The sequence below is a fragment of the Daphnia pulex genome, chromosome 6 (genome assembly GCF_021134715.1).
Source record: "Daphnia pulex isolate KAP4 chromosome 6, ASM2113471v1".
In the NCBI taxonomy this organism is placed as follows: domain Eukaryota; kingdom Metazoa; phylum Arthropoda; class Branchiopoda; order Diplostraca; family Daphniidae; genus Daphnia; species Daphnia pulex.
The window spans coordinates 3,802,837-3,824,870 of NC_060022.1; the positions used below are offsets into that span (position 1 = coordinate 3,802,837).

The window sequence follows — 22,034 nt, forward strand, 5'->3', positions numbered from 1 at the left end:
TCTATTGTCTGCCTCATTCAATTTATCCATAGAATCTGTATAGTTGGTACATTGACCTTTCACCTGTCTAACTGTTGTTTTTGTTTCCGCCTCTAGCTTTTTGAAACGGATCTTTTTCCTAGATAAGACGGGAACCCATCATTTCTCAATTGCTCCCATCCATAAATGTAAACTCTCAGTCGGGCACTTTTGGTATCGCTGACGACACGTGTGATTAAGGGCTCCGTGTACTAAACTGATAGTGCTGTGATCATCGATTTCAGTCTCACCTTGAAAAATCCAGACATATTGCAATGGGAGGACGTAAGTAGTAGGATTGGCAATAACATTTTGTTTTTAGAGAACATATTGCTGAATTGTTGGATTTCAGAATGTCTATTCGCTTAATATATTCTCTGTTATAGCGTGCCTTTGTTCTCGATCTCAGCGGCATTCTTTCTTTAATTTATTCCGCAGCTTGTTTGCCGGCCAGGTACATTTTCACATTCTTGGCTTCCGCCGGACTTGCTATTATTTATGGATTGAAGGTAATAATTGACTATATGATTCCACGTCAATTTACTTCAATGGTTCATTTATTTACAAACGTTTCATCTTTTCGTTTGACGTACGTAGGTCAATCTAAGTGTGGCTATTGTCGTGATGGTGAGTGACATGTTGACGTGCTTTTATCAGTTAATCCGGCGCGATGCTAATGTTATTTCACCGTTCGACATTGATTACGTATTTAGGTCAACAGCACGGCGCTAAGCGAAATGGCTTTGATGCACGACAGCCACAGTGGTGAATCGCATTCCAATGAAACTATCAACCCCGAATTCGCCTGCACCTCGCCGGATACTGGGACTAATCAAACGGCTCCTTCTCAAGTAAGAATTGAACATATTTTGAAACAAATTGCACCATGATGAGGCCGATTGTTTCGTTAACAGGACGGGCCATTCCCATGGCCAGAGCCGATCCAAGGATTGGTATTAGGCGCCTATTTCTGGGGCTACATAGTCACTCAAATTCCTGGCGGAAGAATGGCCGAAATGTTTTCTGCCAAGTGGGTCGTCTGGGCTTCTGTCTTCGTCAACGTCGTCTTCACGCTATTGACGCCCGTGGCCGCCCAAATTAGTTACATCGCCGTTTTGGTCGTTCGTTTTATCGAAGGATTGGGCGCCGTACGTATAGCGTGACAAATATATAAAAGGATTGTTTTATTCTTCCTAATAATACGCTTTTGAATAACAGGGCGTTTCTATGCCGGCCCTTCAAGTCTTGTTGTCCAAATGGGCTCCCCCATCGGAGAGAAACAAAATCTCGTCTCTGGTCTACGCCGGTTAGTTATAGTCCCGAATAAACTCATATGGTACTCGATCCTAGATAATAATGTCAGCATCTGTTAATTTCAGGAATGTCGCTGGGTACTGTTATAGCTTTACCTTTCTCGGGAATTTTGGCAGAGAAAATGGGATGGGAAGCGGTTTTCTACGTTCAAGGAGGATTGGCGTCTATTTGGTGCGTATTGTGGCTCGTTTTCGTCTACGATTCGCCAAAAGACCATCCGCGCCTCCATCCGGCTGAACGAAGTCTTTTCGAAAAATGCATGGAGAACGGTGGTGCTAAACGGCCGGTATTGTTTTACTCCATTGGAATTCCCCAGAATATTATTGACTTTCCTTTGTTAATTACATATTAGAGCTTACCAGTTCCATGGAAGTCCATCGCTACTTCGGTTCCCTTCTGGGCCCTTTTGATTGCTCACATGTGCAACAATTTCGGATGGTACATGCTCCTCGTTGAATTGCCAACCTACATGAAACACATTCTCCGTTTCAACATTGGCAAGAATTCTCTACTGTCGGCTGTGCCTTATCTTTGCCTGTGGGTCTTCTCCATCATCTGGAGTAACTCGATGGATTTCGTTAAAAACAAGAATTGGATATCCACCACGGCCGTCCGTAAACTCTCCACAGCTGTCGGTACGTGTACACATTTTTTCTAGCAGTTGCACAATTGTAAATTTAATCACTATTTGTACATTTTCTCATACATGAACAGCTTCTTTGCTTCCGGCTTTGTGCTTCATCGGCGTGAGTTTTGCCGGATGCGACCGTACGACTGCCATTATCCTCATGTCACTCGGCACCATGTTCATGGCCGCAATGTATTGCGGAATCTTGGCCAACCCTATTGATTTAGCCAGCAATTATTCTGGAACTTTGCTGGCACTGACCAATACGGCCGCCACAATCCCAGGCTTCATCGTCCCTGTGTTTGTCGGAGCCTTAACTCACGGAAACGTAAGTTAAAGTTTACTAGAAGCATTCGCAACGAAATCGACTGACGAATTTCTATTTTATTTCACTAAACAGCAAAGCGTCGGTCAGTGGCAGATTGTCTTCTTCACGACGTCTGGCGTTTTGTTGGCTGAACTGATAGTCTTTACGTTGTTCGGTTCGGGTGAAGAACAGCCATGGAATCAGGCATATACTTCCGGGGCTGGGGCTAAGGGCCGGCCTGGTTCTGCTGAGGCTAAACAACTCAACAAAAGAACCAGTGTTTAATTGATAGTGGAAAAATAAAAAAATACAACAACTTTAGTCTATTTTTCAATTTTTTAAAATTTTATCGAACGCGGTTTAAATTTAGCGGGGCGGGGTTAATTTTTAATAATATCGATATCTTATTAAGCGATCTTAATTCTTAAGGATGGCTAATTACTTATTAGAAGATTAGTGTCGTCTGCTTCGTTTTGTTTCAAACGTTTCGAATCACGACGTCACGACTCACGACGAAACGAAGCTCAAGATTTAATGTTATAAAGGAAATGGGACAGTCTCATTTTGGAAACATGCACGTGCCTGGCTGCACGAAAAATTGCTCAACAATAAAATTACGAAAATGTGGTCGCCGTGTGAACTCTGGTGTCGCGGCTCTTTATGGAACTTTATACACACCCCATGCTGTCTACTAGCAGGTAAATTTAACTAAGAATACAAATAGAATGATTAGCTTAAAAAGAAGAGTTAAACCTGTTCTAAATTTGAGAAATGTTGGTTTGTGATAAGCATTTATCATTTAAGTCCTTTATCAATGCATGGCAGTTTGTTTGCACTATGTAACTTTTTCCTTTGGTGCAGATTTGAGGATGATCCTGCTATCATTACCAGAAGTTATGCAAATTTTTCTTAACAAGTATTGATGTGTCATCAACAACAATCTTAAAGTATCATGGCTTGGTAATGATTCAATTTCGTTATTTTTATTAACCTGTGACCCTGCCAGCTATTTTAATGATGCAATGCATAAATGCAGTGTATTACTTGGAAACCTTAAATTTCTCTTGTTTATTAAAAATTAAGGTTTACCCACTATCTCATTTTCAACTTTTCCTTTCTTGTTGTTTCTGTACAAATTTTTCGTAACTTATTTTTTATTTTTTATTTAGATAAACAGCATCCTGTTGGATCATTGGATGATTGGAGAAACTACCGATGTCGGCCTTGTTACGGATCTATTCTTCCCCTTTCTTTAAATTTCCTCGTGTACACCCATGTGAGTGTGGGTGTATTCACGAGGACACCCTTTTTCCTATCTCGCCTGGTGCTGGATTCAACTTCTGCGGATGGATGGAGCACTTGTGGATGCCTGGCCGTATTCCCCAGGCTTTAAGGTAGGAAAAAATTATCTCTATTCTTCCTTTTGACTATTTGGTTGATTATGAATCGTGACATAGTATGGAGTACGATTATTCCTGAGCTATAGACTGTTGACTGGAACTGTTTTCTCTTATCGTTTTTGTTGACTCAGTAGGGGTTCGTTAAATAACTCATTTGTAGAACGGCTGCAGGTCAGGCCTGGTTTTGTTATTCACAACTTTGTCTGTGGGTGCAAACCATCAATTTCAAAAATATTTTTACTTTTAACACTAAGCGAAGTGCGAAGTATAGAAAATTGTATGAGCAATCGAGACCTGCCGCTACACCGGGACCTCCTCGTTTAAAATAAAGGTTTGCCCTCTCTGGTCTGTATATGTTAACATTTTCTTCTATTAGTCTATTCAATACTGTGATACCGTGGATGAGACACTTGACATTTGAGTTATTCTTCTTTTGGACATTTTGTTTCAACTTAGATTTTTTTTTTAAATCTTATAAGTGTGTGTGTACACTGTGTGTATTTCCTTCAACACGACAGTCGAGTCCTTTCAAAATGTTTTACGATGAGCATAAGTAACATGACTCGGTCCACCCCAAGTCTCAGCAGCCCTTTTTTTCATTATTATTTTCTATGTTCGATAGTGTTCCAGGTCCAGCAAGTCGACTACTGAGAGTACTGACTCAGTTGACTTGTTGCCATCAGCAAAAACAGTCGTGTTTCTCTCACTCACCAATTGACGCATAGGATAGTTGCATTGCGGAGTGTCTATTAGCTATTCACAATCGGATAACTTGTGTGAGTATTTCGTGTAATTTTACTTTGCTAATTATCCACCTAAAAATAGGATAGGCTCACCAAGGAATTCCAAAAACTTTAAACGGTAAATTTTTGTTTGGGGCTGCCTTAGTTTGGAAATGACGGAATATGCTACATTGCGTTTGGCATTACGTGTTGATCACGCACAGGCTTTGCGTGCTTTTAGGCGACTATTTGAACGTAAATACTCTATTTGGATGCTTGTCTACTCAAATTTTTATATTGCTACTGTGCAGCTGCTGTAGACCACATTTAAAGGAAATGAAATTATACACTGGCGCCGTATCAAACACCAGTATGCTCCGGTACACATTACTCTCTTGTTGCATCCGATTGCGTCAGGGCAGTGCGTTCAAAGAAATCAGATACGAAAATACTATTTTACATCCCTCGGCCATAAAGATGAGATACAGAATTAGGAAAGAAGGATTTACTCGTATTATTACGCGCAAAAGTGTTAAATAATACGTAACACATGCCTGTAAATATCCTTTAACTATAGCCATGCTATAGCTGTACATTTTGTGGAAGCAATTTGCCTCTTGAACCACACAGGTCTATTGTATTGACTTGCGACTATATCTTTCAGTCCGATCTGGGGTGAATGACTCCACTCGCGTTGTTGACCTTAAAACCCTTACCAGCTACAAGTTCCTGTCCAGCTGAATTTATTGGCTATAGTGGCATATGTAGCTCGATACTCGTTCGATGGGGTACATTCCGCTAAGCGCAGTTGATTTATGGGACGAAGGAAGAACAATATTCTTTCAAGCTGGGAGCTTGTCTAGAGTAATAAAACTCGAGATTGAAATTTAAGTCTACTGTTACTCCAAACAGTAGTCTCACAGTTAAGACCTATATGTATAAAACTGAAGTGCCCATTGCCCACATTTCACTACAACTTTGACAGTTTTATATTTCAGTTTTATTGAGAAAAGGTTCCGGTTTCACTCTTTTTTTTTTCCTGTTTATTTTGACTTTCGCAGAAAACGACCGGGTTCCAAATTTCAAACCAATAATGGGTAGCATGGGAAACAAGGATCACTCCATGCTCTTACAGCACCCCTTTCGCCCAATAGCTGGAGTAAACGTTGTCCAACTTCCAACTCATTTGAAAACATTTTTGAAACCAAGAAAGACCCTTCCATTCTTCTCTGGTTCCAAGAGAGAAGCTCTAATTGAAGACTGGGTTCAGGAATGTGAGAGAACCGCGGCGATCCTCAGATGGACGGAGAGTGTCATGCTAGAAGAATTTGCCAAAAAGCTGAGCGGCGATGCCCGAATATTTCACGAAAAAATTTTAAAATCTGTCAAAGATTATAAAGACTGGCGCAAATTAATGACAGACGAATTCTTTGAAAAGGACAAAGAGTTTTATGTCAGACAATTAATCAATTTGAAACAAAAGCCGGACCAATCGGTTCGGGCATTCGCTCAAGAGATCGATTCACTCATGGTGAAAACCATGGGTTTGGCTATCATTACGGACAAGCTGCACAAAACATTTTGCCTGAATACGAAGTTGGCTTATTTTAGCGACGGCTTGCGTGAAGATGTACGGGCACATTTCGGCTCAATTCTATTGAAGAATCGAAGTCGAGTGCCGTCTTGGTCGTGGATCGTCGAGGCTTCCCAAGACGCTGAATGGCTCATTGACCTAAGGAAGAAATCTGCTTACTCCAAAACAGCTACTACTCCGCAATCGGCCATTGAGGACTACACTAAGGTCTACATCACCATTTCGTGTAATAAAGAAAAGAATTTAACTGGATACGGCCTCTTCTTTGGCGATAACGATTCGAGGTAGTTCAACCAATCCATTTCATTTTCCCTTTTAAATTAATCTATTTATTTGGAATAGAAACATCGGTGATGTATCAGCATGTACCGGTAATGCAACAATGATTATAGCGGCAACCAGAGCAATTAATACAGCCAAAAATTGTGGTGAAAAACACATTTGGTGTTGATTCCAAATTTATAAAGAATATTCGTTTAATCGAATGATTGTCACTTACAGGCATGGAGCGACTGGCTATTAACACTAGTTTGGAATATTTGCTAAAATTCGTCGATTACTTCGCCGTCCCTTGGTTGGAGCGAAAATGGCGCAACGTCAAAAACGTGTATTTATGGCGCGAGCTTCTCACAAGCCTCGAGGGCAGCATAAACGTCAAATGGGTAATCCATGTCAAATCTTTAATTGAATGTATTTTAATTTTAAATGATTTATCCATTTATTGTATTTAGGAAGTTCCAGATAAGAATGGACAGGATTATACTGAAGCAAGAAAACTCGCAAAAATTGCTTTGAACAAATAACATGTCAGAGTCAATTTTCACAACTACAAAAAAAAAATGGCAGTTTTATTTTGCCTCGCTCGGTATCACTCGTAAAGTAATAAAGAATATTAAAATTAGGAATAAAAGTGGAAAAACAAAAGTGCAACTGCAACCTAGTATTTGTATAAAAATATTTTAAACCCGACCGGCACTCACACGCTATCGTCCACAATCAGCTTGAGGCACGCAAACGCTAGAACGTGAATTCTGGCATTGCCGTGATCACTCCGAGAGCGTTGGGTACGACAAGATTGTATGGCAGTGAATCCTTATTTGGTTTTGTTTTTTTAAATCTTTTCTGATGTCCTTTGTTGAATTTGAAATTTCCTCCTGCAGTTCATATGACCGCCTTAAAGACAAGGCGCGCGGGAGATACCAACTCTTGAGAAAGCTGTTATTTCCGGGATTTCCTTAATTATTAATTCCGTTCATTATTTTTTTTCAACAGACACGTGAACGATAGCTGATCGTGGTGTTCACCGTGAAAGTCATCGTAGCCTAATTTGTCCATCACGGGTTAATGTCCCTACACGTGATGCATACGTGAAAGCTTCTGAACCGCGAAAGGAAGAGTCACACTGTAACCCCAAGCCATTAATCTTTCATAATCATTTGTTTGTAGGACTATGCTGATTTAGGTAAAAACAGTTGCTCTCAAGCGTTTTTCAATTAGTTGATTTCACTTGCTGCATCCATCAAACCGATATCTTCATGCAATTAACCTCCTATCGCGGCTGGAATGTCTTACCTAGCTGGAGAAACCGGTTTGGTGAAGCAACAGTTTCTACGTCATTTGTGTTGTTATTGGCGTATAACTGGAGAGCTGAAGAACTATCTCTAGGGCACCCGAAAGGTCTGACGAACGTGAAGCTCGCACGTACACCACTTGCTCATTTCAATGCATTCAAAAGTAGGATTTCAGATCACGTAAAACTGCAGTCTCTGTGACTACCTTCCCGAGAGCAGAGAGCTGATGGGAGGTGATGAAGCACAACTGACATAGCAACAATGGGCGAGATGGACGAAGAGCGAGTCACGTGAAGATCACACATAAGCTTTCGGATTTTTTTATTGCGCTAAACTTATTCCATCCTTGCCACTCGAAAAAGTAACTTTGACCGAGGTTATCCGCCCGCTCGTTTACTAATCGAAAATATTGAGTCTTCTATTTTACAAATTCAGAATTCATTTTCCTCCGACGGGTGTTGGATGTTGATTAAGTTTCGCATGATGGGTAATGGCCCATCGCCTATGGGCGGGAAATTCGAAGGTGACCGCTAGTCAAATATGGTATTTAATTGGCAGGAGTCCGGCACCTGCAGAGAACTCGGAGTATTCAACGTGACCAGACGCTGTTTTGTTTTCTCTCAGTTCTGCTTCTTGGTTGGTCTTCACCCTTTACGCAATCCACTGGTCGACGCGCTGACAGTTAAAAGGGCAAGAGAAACATGGCGAAAGGACGTAAGGAAATTTAATTTTTACTACCTATACACTAACTTAAATTTTTGTTTCTTGATTATTGTGGTTTGTCGCAACCTTTTTTGTTTCCCTGCATCTTGGTTTTTAATTCAAACAAAGGATCTTCTCACGCACACACTTACAAAACAGATTTTCTTTTTACTGTTTTATTTCATAGCTTTTTATTAATTATTATTTTTTTTTCAGCATTAATCCCATCTCGTTACATCTTTACGGCACTGATCTCTATTGGCCTAGCTATTATTTATGGATTGAAGGTAAGAATAATTTTAGAATCGGAAATCCGAATCATGGTGATTTACATATTGAACTTTTATTTTTTAAACTCGACCGGAAATTCGCGCTGCCAATAACAATTTTTAATTTTTATCACAGGTCAATTTAAGTGTGGCCATTGTCGTCATGGTAAGAATAACTCACGCACGTTTTAGAGATTTTAATATTGATGCGGCGATCCTTATGACCTCAGATTAATTCAACGGAATTAGCATTAATGGCGTCATCGGAATCCCACCAAGATACCCATCACACTTTCTCTAACGGAACGGGATCTGCTGGCGTACCTGAATTTGCTTGCGCAGCTCAAGATACTGGAACCAACAAGACCGTGGTCGCTCAGGTTCGATCAAGTTTTTTCTTACCGCCCTTTTTCGGTTGCTTAATTTTTTAAATCTTTTCGCACATCACAGGATGGACCATTCGCTTGGCCCGAACCTGTTCAAGGATTGGTGTTGTCCGCATACTTCTGGGGTTACCTCTTGACTCAAATTCCAGGGGGGATGATAGCTGAAAAGTATTCGGCAAAGTGGGTCATTTGGGCTTCCGTACTCGTTAACGTCGTTTTTACAATCTTGACACCGCTCGCGTCGAATATCAGTTACATTGCTGTCCTCGTTGTCCGATTCATCGAAGGACTCGGCGCTGTAAGATTCCCTTATTCTTTAGCTACTATTACTGTCAAAATGTCCTCAAGTTTTTTAAAATTTATTTCTGTGTGCAGGGAGTATCACTTCCAGCCATTCACGTCATGCTGACAAAGTGGGTTCTGACGGAAGAGAGAAATCTAATGTCTTCTTTGGCTTATGCCGGTAAATATTTAATCGTGATTTTGCGCAACGCATTATATCAAATTCAATTTATGATTTGACAGGTATGGCGTTGGGTACCGTCATCTCACTTCCATTTTCGGGAATTTTAGCCGCCTCATGGGGCTGGGAATCGGTTTTTTACGTTCAAGGAGGTCTGGCAATGATCTGGTGCGTTTTATGGCTCATCTTTGTCTTCGATTCACCGGAAGATCATCCGCGAATTCATCCGGCTGAATTGGAACTTTTCGAGGCTGAACACCCCCATGATGTTGACGAAACTATTTCTAACGGGGTCCAAAAAGAAGAAGAACAGAGCATGTCAGCCACAGAAGTAGTTGTGGCGGTCCCCGCCAAAGACGATAAAAATAAGCCGAAACCCAAGAAAGTCCACCACGGACACCATTGGCATGGATTCCATGGTTGGCACGGATTTCACGGATGGCACGGGTGGCACGCAGGACACAAACACCACGAACATCCTAAACTCCATAAAGAACATCTTAAAAAGCAAGGCCACGCTCATCACGGTGGACACGGACATGCGGTATGTTTTCCATGAATTTATATTTCTGTAGTATTCCCGATATCTCTGTTTTTATTCTAATTTAATGGTATACATATTTCATCCATAGAATTTGCCAATTCCATGGAGAGCTCTCGCTACTTCCGGGCCTTTCTGGGCCATCCTTGTGGCTCACACATGCAACAATTTTGGCTGGTACATGCTCTTAGTTGAGTTACCCACCTACATGAAAGCTATTTTGCGCTTCAATATCAGTCAGGTGAGAGTGTGATATTTAATTCTCTGTCTTGTTGATTGCCTTGTAACCAAATTTATATTCGCAACAGAATGCCGGGTTGTCCGCCATTCCATACGTGTCGTTGTGGATATTCAGTATCATTTGGAGTAATCGTTTAGATTGGGCAAAAGGCAAGGGGTGGATCTCCACCACAACTGTGCGGAAGTTGTCAACAGCTGTCGGTGAGTAACCCTGCAATTCTCATCTCTTTGACACCAAAAATTGTCATGATCTGTCAAACAGGATCTTTGTTGCCCGCTGCCTGTTTCATTGGTGTCAGCTTGGTTGGATGCGATCGCCAAGCAGCCGTGGCTCTGATGACTGTCGGTACCATGTTCATCGCCGGAATGTATTGCGGATTTCTTACCAATCACGTTGATATCGCACCCAATTACGCTGGAACTTTAATGGCTCTGACGAATACGGCGGCTACGATTCCGGGATTTATCGTTCCAGCCTTTGTCGGTCAACTAACCCACGGAAATGTTAGTCATTTTTTGGGTTGCGTGTTTAATTTTTCTTCCGAACTTTAATGTCTTTATTTGAACTTTAGCAAACTTTGGGCCAATGGCAAATCATTTTTTTCACCACGGCAGCTGTTCTCGGCCTAGAGTTTGTCGTTTACACAGTGCTGGGATCTGGAGAAGAGCAACCTTGGAACCATGTCGGTAGTCACAAAGCTGAATTAAACAAGGATACAACTATCAGGGGAATCCAGCAGGAACCTGAAACAGAACAGCTGGATGCTGAAAAAAGAGAAAACGCATAGAAATCTTATCTTTTTCAACAAACTAACAAAAAAGAGCTCATTCATGCTCCTTAAACTTCTCATGCTGAGAGTTTCTGTGTGACCTATAACGAACACTAATAAAATGGACAACGTGTATTCGCCAAAGCAATTTTTGCCTCCAGTCATCACGTCCGCCTCCTCATAGTATAGAAAACAAATTTTTGCGTAAGATATCTTATAGGAATGTAGTGAAATGACCTGCATTTAACTCAAAGCCTATCCTATTTCAATCCATCTTGTTAACCATTGGATTCTTTCTCGGTTTTATTCTTTTTACACCGCGTAGATATTTTATGGAGCTTATCTCTCATCGCTAGGCACCAATGATTTCAACATTCGTTTCATCTAGAATCGAGAAGAACAGACCGTAATTTTAGAATGTTAGCGAGACATAGTATCTGATTCATCAAATTGTCGACGATATAATACCTGATGCTAGGAAAGGAGCTGAATCAACCGTTATTGAATCGGATTCATGCAAGACATTGTTACACTTGAGGTAGCATTCCTCCTCCGAGCTGAATTGGTTTTCGTTACCACCGCAACCGGTGTAAGTAAATGCAGTGCACATTCCAGTCTTTTTATCAAAATAGAAGCTGTGAAAGGAAGCCCGGCAGTTCCCGGCAGCTTTCGGTTGCATGCACGGAGAAGTAGGATCGCTTTCATTGATTAGTTTCTGTAATCCTATAAATGTACGTATATAGTCCTTCAAGCCAACTGTTTAACAGTTCAAATGAAATCCAATTTCACAACGAGAGATGATAGTCTTACCCTGTTGGTTACAACTTGCCAGACAGGCATATTCATTGAAGAACAAATTTGGAGGATCTTTGCTGGTACAAGGAATGTATTCGAATATTTCACATGCCTTCGTCTTGGCACTGTATGTCCAGCGCCTTTGAGTATTGATTTTGCATCGCTTCGGGCCTGGGTTGACGACACGCAGTGAGCAAACATCGACTTCGTCCTCGGCATTCGTTTGAGAATCTTTATCGTCGATACACAGCAATTGTGAGAATATAAATTCAATTACAGGTGATGAAAATGTAACTGGGATAATGCCAATTACCTGAAAAAGAAGATACGGCTAAACCAACTGAGGAGTTCGCAATTCCGGAATTTTGCCAAAAATTTGGAAAGTCGTAGCACTCTTGTTCGCATTCCTCTTCTGTTGCGAACCTGTTACTGTTTCCGTGACAACCGCTATAATCAAACATTGTGCACTTCCCCGTCTGAACGTCAAAATAAAAACTAGGAATGACCGCTCGACAAAGTCCTTCGGCTTTCGGCTGCATACACGGAGCGGTAAGATCGCTTTTACTAATTAATTTCTGCAATCCTTTTAATAATTTTAAATGTTAAGAATGATAGTATTCCGTTAATTGACAAATGTTTTTACTCACCTGGCTTGTTGCATTTTGCTAGACAGGAAAATTCAGTTTGGAACAAATTTTCTGTGCCTCCACAGCCTCCGTAAATGTAGGTCGCGCAAGTATCCGTTTTAATGTCATATGTCCAGCGACGAAAGAAGCCTCGACAAGCTTTTGAGCCCGGATTGACTGGCGGTAGGGCACAGATGTCAACTTCTTCATTATTTCCCCTTTTAGTGACTGGATCTAAAGGTGATCAGGTGTAAAATACCAAAACATCAAAAGAAAATGCGAAAAAGGGTTTACTTACAAGGAATAGCAAAGACGATTGATGCGGCACAGAGCAAGGAAAAAATTACCCTCAACATGATCTGCTAGATATAATTCAGTAAAATTTGATAAAATCCAAGAAATATTCTATAACAGGCAAGTGGTTATACCTAGATTGAAGCGCAGCTCCTTTTTCGCGTGTTTGATCGAGAACTAAAAACTGACTAAAGTGGCATCGGAATTGGCTGCTCAACACGACTCCCTTGTTTTTACTGACATTCAACCAGACAAAGGCAATAACCGCACAAAAACAGGAAAGAAACAAAAGGAGGTCAGTGGTCGCATTAAAGTCGCATCACTAGATATGTAAAATGAGGTTACATAAAAACGTGACATGTATACTATAATGTTGTGATATCCATCTTGTCATTATTGCTCGTAACGAAACTGCCGTGCTCGGATGGCCCTTCTTAGTTACCCTAGTCAAGTAGTCAAGTTTCTCTTCTTTTTAATTTATGTAACCCAACACTTGGGGCGCTAACGTCGTTGTCTATTCTCTCTCCCCCCGACATTCGAACTATCAGCTGGAAAAGTCGGCGAACCTGGTGATCTGGAGTGTGTAGCTCCGCCCATTTTTTCGGAGAATGCTTAGTAGGCCATTCTTAATTTTTCAAGTGACAAAATTTGAGCTTTTTAAATAAGAACAGGTTTTAGAGGTAAAAAATTATAACACATTTGTAATTCTTTCTTTTTTTGTGTGCATATATTTGGTTTAATTTTGTAACGCCGTTTGGCAGCACCGCTTTCCAATATTCACGGAAGTTTGTCTGCACTCTGCAATCTGCAGTGTGCAGTCGCCAGTCGTGTTCTCGTGTGCCACTGCCCAATCGTAGCAGTTAGTTGAATCATGAGGTTCTGACTTCTCAGAGAAAGAGTCGCCATTTTTAGACCTTTTTATTGTTTTTTGAGGTTTTGAATTTTGATGTTGGCTTAATTAGCTGGATTGCCACTTGTGAGGCATTTCTTAGAATGTGATGGGTTTTAGTTGGTTCGGGTTGGCAGTTCGTGAGCTTGCTATGATTCTTGGTATAATTAATTCTATTAAATTCTATTGCATGTGCAGTGAAAGTGGCCTGAAAGTGTTTAATTTCAGTTTTTATTTGTAGACGAATTTTGATGCTGAAAGACTTGGAAACCATGAAACCATGCTGTCGACCACGTCGAGAAGCTGAGTAACATTCTGCTTTTACAATGGTAAAATTAACAATTAAACTGATTGAAAGATATGTGGATCATAACATTTGTAATGTTTGATTGCAGGCACCTCTTAATAAAAGGAACTTAAGCCATCCAATCTAGGGCTTCCATCAAATCGTGCAGGCTGCATGGAAGTCGCATTTACCTTTACTGTGAACATAATGAACACATACACTATTTGAAGGTGACAATCTTATCCAGGTATAGATTTTACAATTAAAATGTGATTAAGCTTTGCATTCATTGGTTAGTTTTAACATTTTGGGATTTCGTCAAGTCAACAGCTATTTCCTTCAGGGTTTTGTTCTGTTATGGAAACGGGGAGTTTGTTGTATGCAAAAAAGGCAGATTCTGAAAGAAGTTTTGTTTAGTTGTTCCACTGTAGAGTATCCTTTAAAGTTTAAATGAATTTTTATTTAATCTTAAATGAGTCATCTAGTTTCATGTAATTTTTTTAATTTAAGTTTCCACGATAGGTATAAGATAACATTGCCATATAATATTTGGGTTGAGTATTTGAAGGGATGTGTAGCATATTTGTTTAAATTTCATAAAGCATTTCCAATGATGCTGAAGATTAATTTTACTTTGGTTATAGGTTCATGTTTACGTAGCAGTGGTGTTGCTGTCCAATGTGGCGTGTTGTTGCAGCCTATGGTGGTGAAAGATATCTGCATCAAGTTGCTGTTCCTTGTGCATCCAAGGTGCTGGTTTTGTGCTACAGAAGTGACATCAATATTGTGTTGTAATTGCCATTTGTGTCTTTGCAGTTTACCTTACCTTTATATATTGAGAAGGAACAAAAAAAAATAGTAATACGGGGAAGGTTATGTCAAAAAATAATAAACATGTCCAGGATGGGGGAATGAGGAGGAAGTTGGGGTGGGGTATTTGGTTATGATTATTAAAAGAAGTGAGGTATATTTTAATGAAAATGCAATACTTGGTGATAAATATGTTGTTAACCTATACCATCCCCACTTTCTCTTACACATCCGTACCTCAAATCCCATAAGCACCCACATCAAATCCCACATCCACTCACACCCATTCCTAAAACCCCACAATCTCCAACATAAAATTCACACAAATGTTGTATACCTATAATCATTTATATTTAAATAAATAAAATATCATTATATATAAATTGTATGAACTTTTTTACCCTGGAACACATGCAAAATAAACAATTCATTAAACAGAGCGTCCGGTTCAAGACAATTTTTTTGTGCGAGGCTTTTTAGAAAGCAATCCGCCACCCAATTTGACAAAAAGTGATAGTTTGTTTTCACGGAATTGTGTAAGACGGTTAAAAAATTTCTAGTTCAAAAATCTCATGTAGAAATTAGCAACTAGTCTACTGGTGCAAATTCCGATTCTTTAGGCTTGATTAATTTAGGTGATGTGTTAAAAGCTATTGTGGATAGCTAAAAAACTGAAGCAATCCACTTTTTCTGAATATTTTGGTTTTAGATCACTTTGTTGTTTTTAGATTTTCTTGTGATCTCTCTTCAAAATATTCTGAAAAAGCGAATTAGTTAAATTTTTAGCTTCCCACAATAGCTTTTAATACATCACCTAAATTAATCAAGCTTAAAGAATCGCAATTTGCACCAGTAGACTAGATGCTGATTTCTACATGAGATTGTTGAACTAGAAATTTTTCAACCGTCTGACGCAATTTCCGTGAAAACAAACTATCACTTTTTGTCAAATTGGGTGGCGGATTGCTTTCTAAAACTCGCACATGCAGTGTCGGCGTAGATCCAGGGAGATTACCTGGAAATGGAAGAGGAGAGAAGAGTGCGAGGCAAGTTTTACTGGGGAGCGATTAGTCATACTAGGCTTCCGGGTTAGACTCATGACCCTCTAAAAGTTTTCGTCGGATCATGCGCCTTCCAAGTCCCCGTTCGACCAGAGCCCTCCCCTCCTCCTGGTTTCACAGCGGGTGAGTGACCACCGGCGGGCGTTGGTTAGTGGTTAGACAGGGAAACGTGGCCACAGAAAAGAAGGGAGCCCAGAAATGCACTTGTAATTGAATCTAACTACACAATTTATCAGTCTTGGATTACAGCATTCTCTCGTCGGTTTTCACCAGTGGATGAAGTCCATGACAAATAGCGAAGGATTACCCTGTAAGCAGAATGAACATTTATTTGGATGGCAATAATATTCAAACAAGATTGTAGCGACAGAAAGCTATACCTCAAATAAAGATGGCCCGCTTAAGAAAGTAAAAGGGAGATTCAAGGGTAGCAGCCAACAGGTTAGTAAACAGGGACCTTGTTGACTTTCTTGAAAGGAAATGACTTCTCATAAAGTCTGCCATTCAAATTTAGAAAGCTGGAGTTTAGAACCTGTAAATAAAAAAAGAAAAATAAGTCAGCTTGTTTATAATTTGTGTCATCAATGTGTTTGACGTCTATGATCTAAAAGAATAAACAATTATCAGTGTACACTCAAAAGTGTCTCTTAAACATTAGATAGACGTAAGTGGAGATCAATACTTTAAATACATATTAGACTGCAATGGAAATAGTTCAGTGACATGATAAGTGAACTTACACATGAAACCACCAATCAGTTATCCAATCTTCTCTCGAGAAGATGAAATGTGAGATTGGTCTATGCTGGGGTTGGTGATCTAGCAAGTCCAATACAAACAGCAGATAATTATGACTCCTAATAACAGACAAGAAGAATATATGTTTCAGCAATACATGAAATGGATAAAGCTTGTGTTGGTTATTACCTGTAGCATTTCGATGGCACATTCAGTAGAATCCAATGATTTTGAACAAAATAGTTGACGGTAGGTTGCACGACGGCCACGACCCTTTCACGTTTCCTCCTATAAGTTGATGAGAAACATTAAGGTTATCCAACATATACACGGAATAGAACACATCGCCGACAAGTTAGAGACGAAATCACTTGAATTTACCTATGAATTCATTGGTAATTATCGGAGAAACTTTTGACAGCAAACCGCCATTCCATAACTGACACAATCAACACGCCATCTATTTGACACGTCTCAAAACTCAGTATTTGCAGGTGGTCTTAAGATAAGATAAGATACTCACAAAACTTGAAAAGTCCATATTTGTTTGCTAAAACCTAGCATTCAATCCTTAAAACTGTACAGAAAACAAAGCTCACTTGCTAGTTTCATGCAAATTTTCCGGAAGTATACCGGAAGTAGGCGATAGCGCCTTAACTATTGAGCTGCCGACAAAATAAACCAAATATTCGTGATCTCCATGAAATTTGGGGTTGATTGAGTGTAATTTCAACGAAATCCAGAATTTTGTCAAAATCGATAATTTTCCTGAACTATAGTTCAGGATAATTCTTGAAACCGGAAGTACGCGTACGTACAAAAAAAAACATGAACTTTACCACAAATTTGACGAGGATCACGAATATGTGGTTCTTTTGTGCGTCGAATGAATATTTACTAAACTACTGATTGAAATGAGAAAACCGGAAGTAGAAATAAAGCACATTATTATTCAAAACTAACAAGTGAGCTTTGTTGCTGAAACAGAAACTGACAGTTTTCACCCAAAAGTTCCCTGTAGTAGAAGTGAGAAATTTCTTTAGAGATGTGCAAAGTAAACGTAATTAAACTGAGTGTAAAATGATCAAAGTATGACGTCTAGCGTCAGAAAAAGAAACATTGACATCAAAACAATGTCCGCTCTAGCTCGTTGACACTCAATTGAATGAAGAAATAAACAAAGGCAAATGACTTCGATACTCACGGCATATACTCCTCTCCAAATTTATAGGTCATCTCGTCTTCACCAAAAAGCCTCCACTGCACCACTGCAGCATCACACATATCACAACATACGAAATCCCTAAGGTAGTATAATGAGGAGAAGGCAGTTTGACAGTGTACATTCGTTTCTGTGCCCTGTCTATGGCATCTGTTTGTGATTCCAGATTGTTGACGAAATATCACTTCTTTTAACTTTATTCCTGTTATTCTGCACTTTGCCTTACTTGTGATGAATCTTTCTTTTTCTCTGTAGGTTTCAATGGCCGTTGATGTTCACTGTTCAGGCTGTTAATGGAGATGCTGCCTATGGAAGAGAGGTGTGCTTACAGTTGATGCTTCTGCTGGTGTCTTTGGTGTCACAGTTCAATGTGTTGTTCGTTATATTGTCTGTCATGGCAAATCTCTTCTCTCTGTCACTCAAATCTCATCCATGCATTTACAATTGAGGTAACCTGATCTTACATGATCTAGGAGTGCTTCAATCGAAAACTGCTAGATCAAGAAACCTTACATGCACCAAACAAATAATAACACTCTGTTGTTATCTTGTTTGATTAACCAACAGGCCACCTGCAATCAAATAAAATTATAGGCCTTGTCACACTTGTGTTTAATACTGTGAAGTACATGAAAACAAATAATCAGAAGAAAGTAATAGATGATGAAAATAAGCAAATAAATATGATATATAGACAACACTGTAATATAAAGATTTCATGAAGAATATATAACTATTTACAATTGAATTACATTGATTTTTATGCTATTGTGTACATTTATTTCACATATTTTAATCATTCCTCTTCCCTTCATTAAAATTATTTTATTCAATATGAATCAATACATTTTTCGCTAATTTAAGCGAGCTACATTTCTAGTAGGTAGTACGCACAATAGCTTTTTGGCCCGAGCTTTGAGTTTCTTCAGGTCTTTGAGTGATTGGCCCATAAGTTAAGAAAGATAAGGTCATCGTACTAGCAGCAGATTTATTTGTGTTAATCCTTAGCAGAAACCTCAAGTTCCAAGCCATCTTCATTCCTATGACAATGGGTTGCGACAATTTAGGCGTTCCTACTATTTTGTGTTTAGGCATTCGGGGAAGACTTCCCTCACCGGTTTCAACATCCAAGATCAATGCCCAAGTTTCCGTTAATAAAGCTTTTATCCTTAGTTACCCACCGCATCGGTTTTCATTAACAATAAACATCAAAATCTTTAGAAAAATGGAAGTCAGTTCTCCCTCTCCCCAACTTCCTCTTGTTACTTTCCCAATCGCAAAGAAATGTTGATTATTTGTTGGACATAAACACTCCCAATTTTTCTGTTTGTTTCTTCTTCAAATAAAAATGGTTAACTGCATGGACACAAAGACAATTAACCAAAATAGCCTACTGGATGCATCTGCCGTTACACGTCGTAACCATCACCAAGGAACAGCTCAACAGCAACAGTTAAGTGAGCCACAGTTGAGTCCTCTCCAATGGGTAGATCCAAGCACCAAGCGAGTTATTCTTGGGGCCGTGATGGAAATCTTGAATGAAATCGGGTTAGATGCTTCACTTCGTGATACGGTCCAACTCAATTGACCGTTGAGATGAATTTCATACGCCTTGGTGTTTCTAAATCTGTTGAAAAGAATAAAATGCTCATTAGCTATGGTTTCAAGTGAAATAAAAGAAAATTTTTCCTAATACCTGGGCCACCAAGTCACATGTAATGTAAGTGATGAAGGTTTGATGACGGAGAACTTGAGCGACAAGTTACATTAACAGTGTCTCTCGTCTGACGTCCAGTTCTTACTGACCGCAAGGGGATTGCTCGTGTACTGGTTTACATACGTCAGCTGCCGGCCTTGCATATCCACTTGAGAATGACGTCGGTTGGTAAGGAGATTTTGATTTGGTGGGTGTACCACTGCCGTGATGACTCCACCAGAACCAAGCCAACAAGGGCATGCCATAATAATGCCGTCTTGGAGCGCGTATACGTTCCGATGGCTGCTGGCAAACTAGTATTAGAAGTTCTTCTGGCTCTACTTTGGGTTCAGATTCTTCTTCTTTCTCAACGTTGAAAAGTCATCTCTAGCAAAATTAGAGATAGGATTTGATGTTGCCTAGATTATAACGAACCATTAGCGTCTTTTATGACTAAAACTATGTAGTCTAATTGAATGGAACTTCACTTTCTTCTGTCAGCTATATTGTGGGAGCCACCTGTCAATTCAACAGCCACAGTCAGTTTCCTACAGGCTGCCAGTTTCTTCGATAAAGATTCGATTTTACAATTAATCAGTATTTGCGCCGATGTCGGTCGTAACCCAAATATTCCAAATCCTGATAAAAACAAATAAAGAATGCCATTAATATATACATATTCAACAAAAATATATTTAAAAAAACAGAAACTAAACAGATTACTATTTTTTGTCACTACTATTAATTTAATTAATTATTCATTTGTATGGTAAAACATGTTGGAACTGTGGGCATCGGTGAGATGTAAGACTAATCTAACATTTAATCCTACTTCATATCTTTACTTGATTTGTACTTTAATTTCTTTATGTTCTTCAGTTTCACTTAGTATGTAAAAAGGTCTTTACTGGCTTTACACTCGGTGAGATCCTAGTAAAGAGCTAATAATGCTAAATACAGTTGGTTTTTTAATTTTAGAAAAAATCCTGCAGAAGATAAGTTTGAATTTGTCTGTCTGTGATGATGCACTCACAATTAACCACCCCACAAAATTGCAACACACACTTTCTTTAGTCTAAATTTCTCGTTATGTAGAAAATGGTGCTTTCTCAAAATAGTTCAGAACACTTTTTCCATTAGAAGAATTTCCCTTGTCTTCTCTACTTCAACACCTACACAGTTAATCAAACATATATTCCAGAAACTTGGTGTGTAAAAAGACATGAGAAGATTAAAGCAATACCTGTTTCCACTTCTGGCTTCACACTTTGTAGTTCCACTGGTACTCCACGTTTCCCAACTAATAAAACAACAATTGTAGGTCTGGAACCTAAATAAAAGAAAAGAAACTATTACTATTAGCAGCTTCATAATTAACCTTAATTAAAGTTGTGATAGACACTAGATTTGACGACGTAACGTAAGCCATTCTTACCCGACAGCCCTCCACAGCGGGGATGATTGCCCGCCATGGCGCCATAGTATCTAGAAAAAAGCCGCCAATTAATCAGACAACAAGTTTTCATGAAAGCCGCGAGATGGCGACTCGACCATTTCGCCATCTAGGGAGGGGCATAGAAGTTAGTACACCGTTAACGGTTTAACGGCACGCCATAACCTTCAATAATAACGTTAAAAAAAGGTTAGATCTATTGTCACGACATATGTCGTGGCGCGACGGTCAAAACTGTCTATTGTCACGACATCTGTCGTGGCAATAAAGAGAAAATTGTCTATTGCCACGATACGCCTATACTTCCTCTCTGATCTCTCATATCGTGACAATAACACGAATTTTGTCTATTGCCACGACATGCGTTTTCGTACTAAGTTCCACAGAAGATGTTTAGGAAAACTACTAAATAGGGTAAAACTACATGTGCATAATTCCCGCATCAATTTTCTTGTCAATTATCCCGTGAAACTCAACCTTTGTTGTAATCTCCAAATAAAAAATTACCCTCTCGACGGAGAATCGAACGCCATGCTATCGCATGGTGGCATTCATCGCTGACCATTCGGCTACCACTGCTGAAATGTTATTGTAAAAAACTTGACATAGATAACCTAACCTAACCTAACCTAACCTAACCTAACCTAACCTAACCTAACCTAACCTAACCTAACCTAACATGCGTGAATGTCGAATTTTAAAAAAATATATGTCGTGGCAATAGACAAATTTCGTGTTATTGCCACGATATGAGAGATCAGAGAGGAAGTATAGGCGTATCGTGGCGTGTCGTGGCAATAGACAATTTTCTCTTTATTGCCACGACAGATGTCGTGACAATAGACAGTTTTGACCGTCGCGCCACGACATCATGTCGTGGCAATAGATTTAACCTTAAAAAGTTATTAAACAGTTTAAAACATTTCTTCGAATACTCCACCCTAGATGGCGAAGTCGTCGAGCTTACTACTGGTTCATTTTCAACTCATTTTAATGTGCGCATCACTGAGTTGTTCGTGAATTAAATCAAGGTTTTTGCGATTGGAATTGGCAAAACAACTTGCGTTACTATTACCGCTATTTAGCCTATTACCTAAGTTACATTTTCCGTAAAATGTGGCACGAACGGCTTGGCATAGCTGACGGGCTTGTTACCTGTGGTTTCGGATAAATGAATGCACTTTCTTTCATTTCCCCGATCGAGAAAGTAGGAGCAGGTCCAGTTTCAGTCATTTAGCC

At 39.5% G+C, this 22,034-nt stretch overlaps 4 protein-coding genes and 2 long non-coding RNA genes across 12 annotated transcripts; 4 read left to right on the top strand and 2 right to left on the bottom strand.

Annotated features, from left to right (window-relative positions):
• The first annotated feature begins 156 nt into the window (after positions 1–156).
• LOC124195817 (putative inorganic phosphate cotransporter) lies at positions 157–2,588 on the top strand. Of its 2 annotated transcripts, none has more exons than XM_046590414.1 (10): positions 157–303; positions 457–527; positions 616–645; positions 732–869; positions 933–1,166; positions 1,237–1,324; positions 1,398–1,618; positions 1,685–1,967; positions 2,047–2,288; positions 2,361–2,588. In XM_046590414.1, exons 1-10 carry the CDS (start codon positions 294–296, stop codon positions 2,550–2,552), a joined length of 1,509 nt encoding a protein of 502 aa, XP_046446370.1. In that variant the 5' UTR covers positions 157–293; the 3' UTR covers positions 2,553–2,588. The 2 variants fall into 2 exon arrangements, with proteins under 2 accessions (XP_046446370.1, XP_046446371.1); XM_046590415.1 differs by having other exon boundaries at positions 158–307.
• Positions 2,589–2,733: 145 nt separating this feature from the next.
• On the top strand, positions 2,734–6,812 carry LOC124195829. 2 transcript variants are annotated; one of them, XM_046590428.1, is made up of 7 exons: positions 2,734–2,965; positions 3,129–3,227; positions 3,437–3,661; positions 5,451–6,267; positions 6,326–6,411; positions 6,485–6,645; positions 6,715–6,812. In XM_046590428.1, the coding sequence occupies exons 4-7, from the start codon at positions 5,483–5,485 to the stop codon at positions 6,784–6,786; spliced, it is 1,104 nt and encodes a 367-aa protein (XP_046446384.1). In that variant the 5' UTR covers positions 2,734–2,965; positions 3,129–3,227; positions 3,437–3,661; positions 5,451–5,482; the 3' UTR covers positions 6,787–6,812. The 2 variants fall into 2 exon arrangements, with proteins under 2 accessions (XP_046446384.1, XP_046446383.1); XM_046590427.1 differs by lacking the exons at positions 2,734–2,965; positions 3,129–3,227; positions 3,437–3,661 and adding an exon at positions 4,048–4,443.
• Positions 6,813–7,747: 935 nt separating this feature from the next.
• LOC124195828 (putative inorganic phosphate cotransporter) lies at positions 7,748–11,060 on the top strand. 2 transcript variants are annotated; one of them, XM_046590426.1, is made up of 12 exons: positions 7,748–8,041; positions 8,113–8,268; positions 8,473–8,543; positions 8,662–8,691; positions 8,756–8,905; positions 8,976–9,209; positions 9,287–9,374; positions 9,437–9,918; positions 10,007–10,156; positions 10,224–10,356; positions 10,418–10,659; positions 10,728–11,060. In XM_046590426.1, exons 2-12 carry the CDS (start codon positions 8,256–8,258, stop codon positions 10,941–10,943), a joined length of 1,809 nt encoding a protein of 602 aa, XP_046446382.1. In that variant the 5' UTR covers positions 7,748–8,041; positions 8,113–8,255; the 3' UTR covers positions 10,944–11,060. The 2 variants fall into 2 exon arrangements, with proteins under 2 accessions (XP_046446382.1, XP_046446381.1); XM_046590425.1 differs by having other exon boundaries at positions 7,750–8,268; positions 8,386–8,543.
• Positions 11,043–12,924, bottom strand: LOC124195830 (actinia tenebrosa protease inhibitors-like). Of its 2 annotated transcripts, none has more exons than XM_046590429.1 (7): positions 12,775–12,924; positions 12,645–12,705; positions 12,368–12,580; positions 12,034–12,303; positions 11,736–11,951; positions 11,394–11,648; positions 11,043–11,309 (listed from the first exon to the last, which is right to left on the bottom strand). In XM_046590429.1, the coding sequence occupies exons 2-7, from the start codon at positions 12,700–12,702 to the stop codon at positions 11,278–11,280; spliced, it is 1,044 nt and encodes a 347-aa protein (XP_046446385.1). In that variant the 5' UTR covers positions 12,703–12,705; positions 12,775–12,924; the 3' UTR covers positions 11,043–11,277. The 2 variants fall into 2 exon arrangements, with proteins under 2 accessions (XP_046446385.1, XP_046446386.1); XM_046590430.1 differs by having other exon boundaries at positions 12,645–12,708; positions 12,775–12,918.
• A 527-nt stretch (positions 12,925–13,451) lies between these two features.
• LOC124195831 lies at positions 13,452–15,014 on the top strand. Of its 3 annotated transcripts, none has more exons than XR_006875445.1 (4): positions 13,452–13,690; positions 13,771–13,858; positions 13,925–14,062; positions 14,460–15,014. It is a non-coding gene; the product is annotated as an uncharacterized LOC124195831 (long non-coding RNA). The 3 variants fall into 3 exon arrangements; XR_006875447.1 differs by lacking the exon at positions 14,460–15,014 and adding an exon at positions 14,113–14,131 and having other exon boundaries at positions 13,453–13,690; positions 13,925–14,045; XR_006875446.1 differs by having other exon boundaries at positions 13,454–13,690; positions 13,925–14,045.
• A 3,605-nt stretch (positions 15,015–18,619) lies between these two features.
• LOC124195832 lies at positions 18,620–20,817 on the bottom strand. Its single transcript, XR_006875448.1, has 5 exons — positions 20,778–20,817; positions 20,586–20,672; positions 19,831–19,981; positions 19,343–19,761; positions 18,620–19,273 (listed from the first exon to the last, which is right to left on the bottom strand). It is a non-coding gene; the product is annotated as an uncharacterized LOC124195832 (long non-coding RNA).
• Positions 20,818–22,034: the final 1,217 nt, after the last annotated feature.

Bases quoted from the DNA above. Each gene is read 5' to 3' on its own strand.
- LOC124195817 (XM_046590414.1), top strand. The intron at 528-615 runs GTAATAATTGAC...TGACGTACGTAG, and splicing joins CTATTATTTATGGATTGAAG to GTCAATCTAAGTGTGGCTAT. The intron at 1,167-1,236 runs GTACGTATAGCG...TTTGAATAACAG, and splicing joins TTATCGAAGGATTGGGCGCC to GGCGTTTCTATGCCGGCCCT.
- LOC124195829 (XM_046590428.1), top strand. From the start codon at position 5,483: ATGGGTAGCATGGGAAACAAGGATCACTCCATGCTCTTACAGCACCCC. The intron at 6,412-6,484 runs GTGAAAAACACA...TGTCACTTACAG, and splicing joins TAATACAGCCAAAAATTGTG to GCATGGAGCGACTGGCTATT. The intron at 6,646-6,714 runs GTAATCCATGTC...TATTGTATTTAG, and splicing joins GCAGCATAAACGTCAAATGG to GAAGTTCCAGATAAGAATGG.
- LOC124195828 (XM_046590425.1), top strand. The intron at 10,157-10,223 runs GTGAGAGTGTGA...TATTCGCAACAG, and splicing joins TGCGCTTCAATATCAGTCAG to AATGCCGGGTTGTCCGCCAT. The intron at 10,357-10,417 runs GTGAGTAACCCT...TCTGTCAAACAG, and splicing joins GAAGTTGTCAACAGCTGTCG to GATCTTTGTTGCCCGCTGCC.
- LOC124195830 (XM_046590429.1), bottom strand. From the start codon at position 12,702: ATGTTGAGGGTAATTTTTTCCTTGCTCTGTGCCGCATCAATCGTCTTT. The intron at 11,649-11,735 runs GTAAGACTATCA...GTACATTTATAG, and splicing joins GGCAAGTTGTAACCAACAGG to GATTACAGAAACTAATCAAT. The intron at 11,310-11,393 runs GTATTATATCGT...TCTCGATTCTAG, and splicing joins AGCTCCTTTCCTAGCATCAG to ATGAAACGAATGTTGAAATC.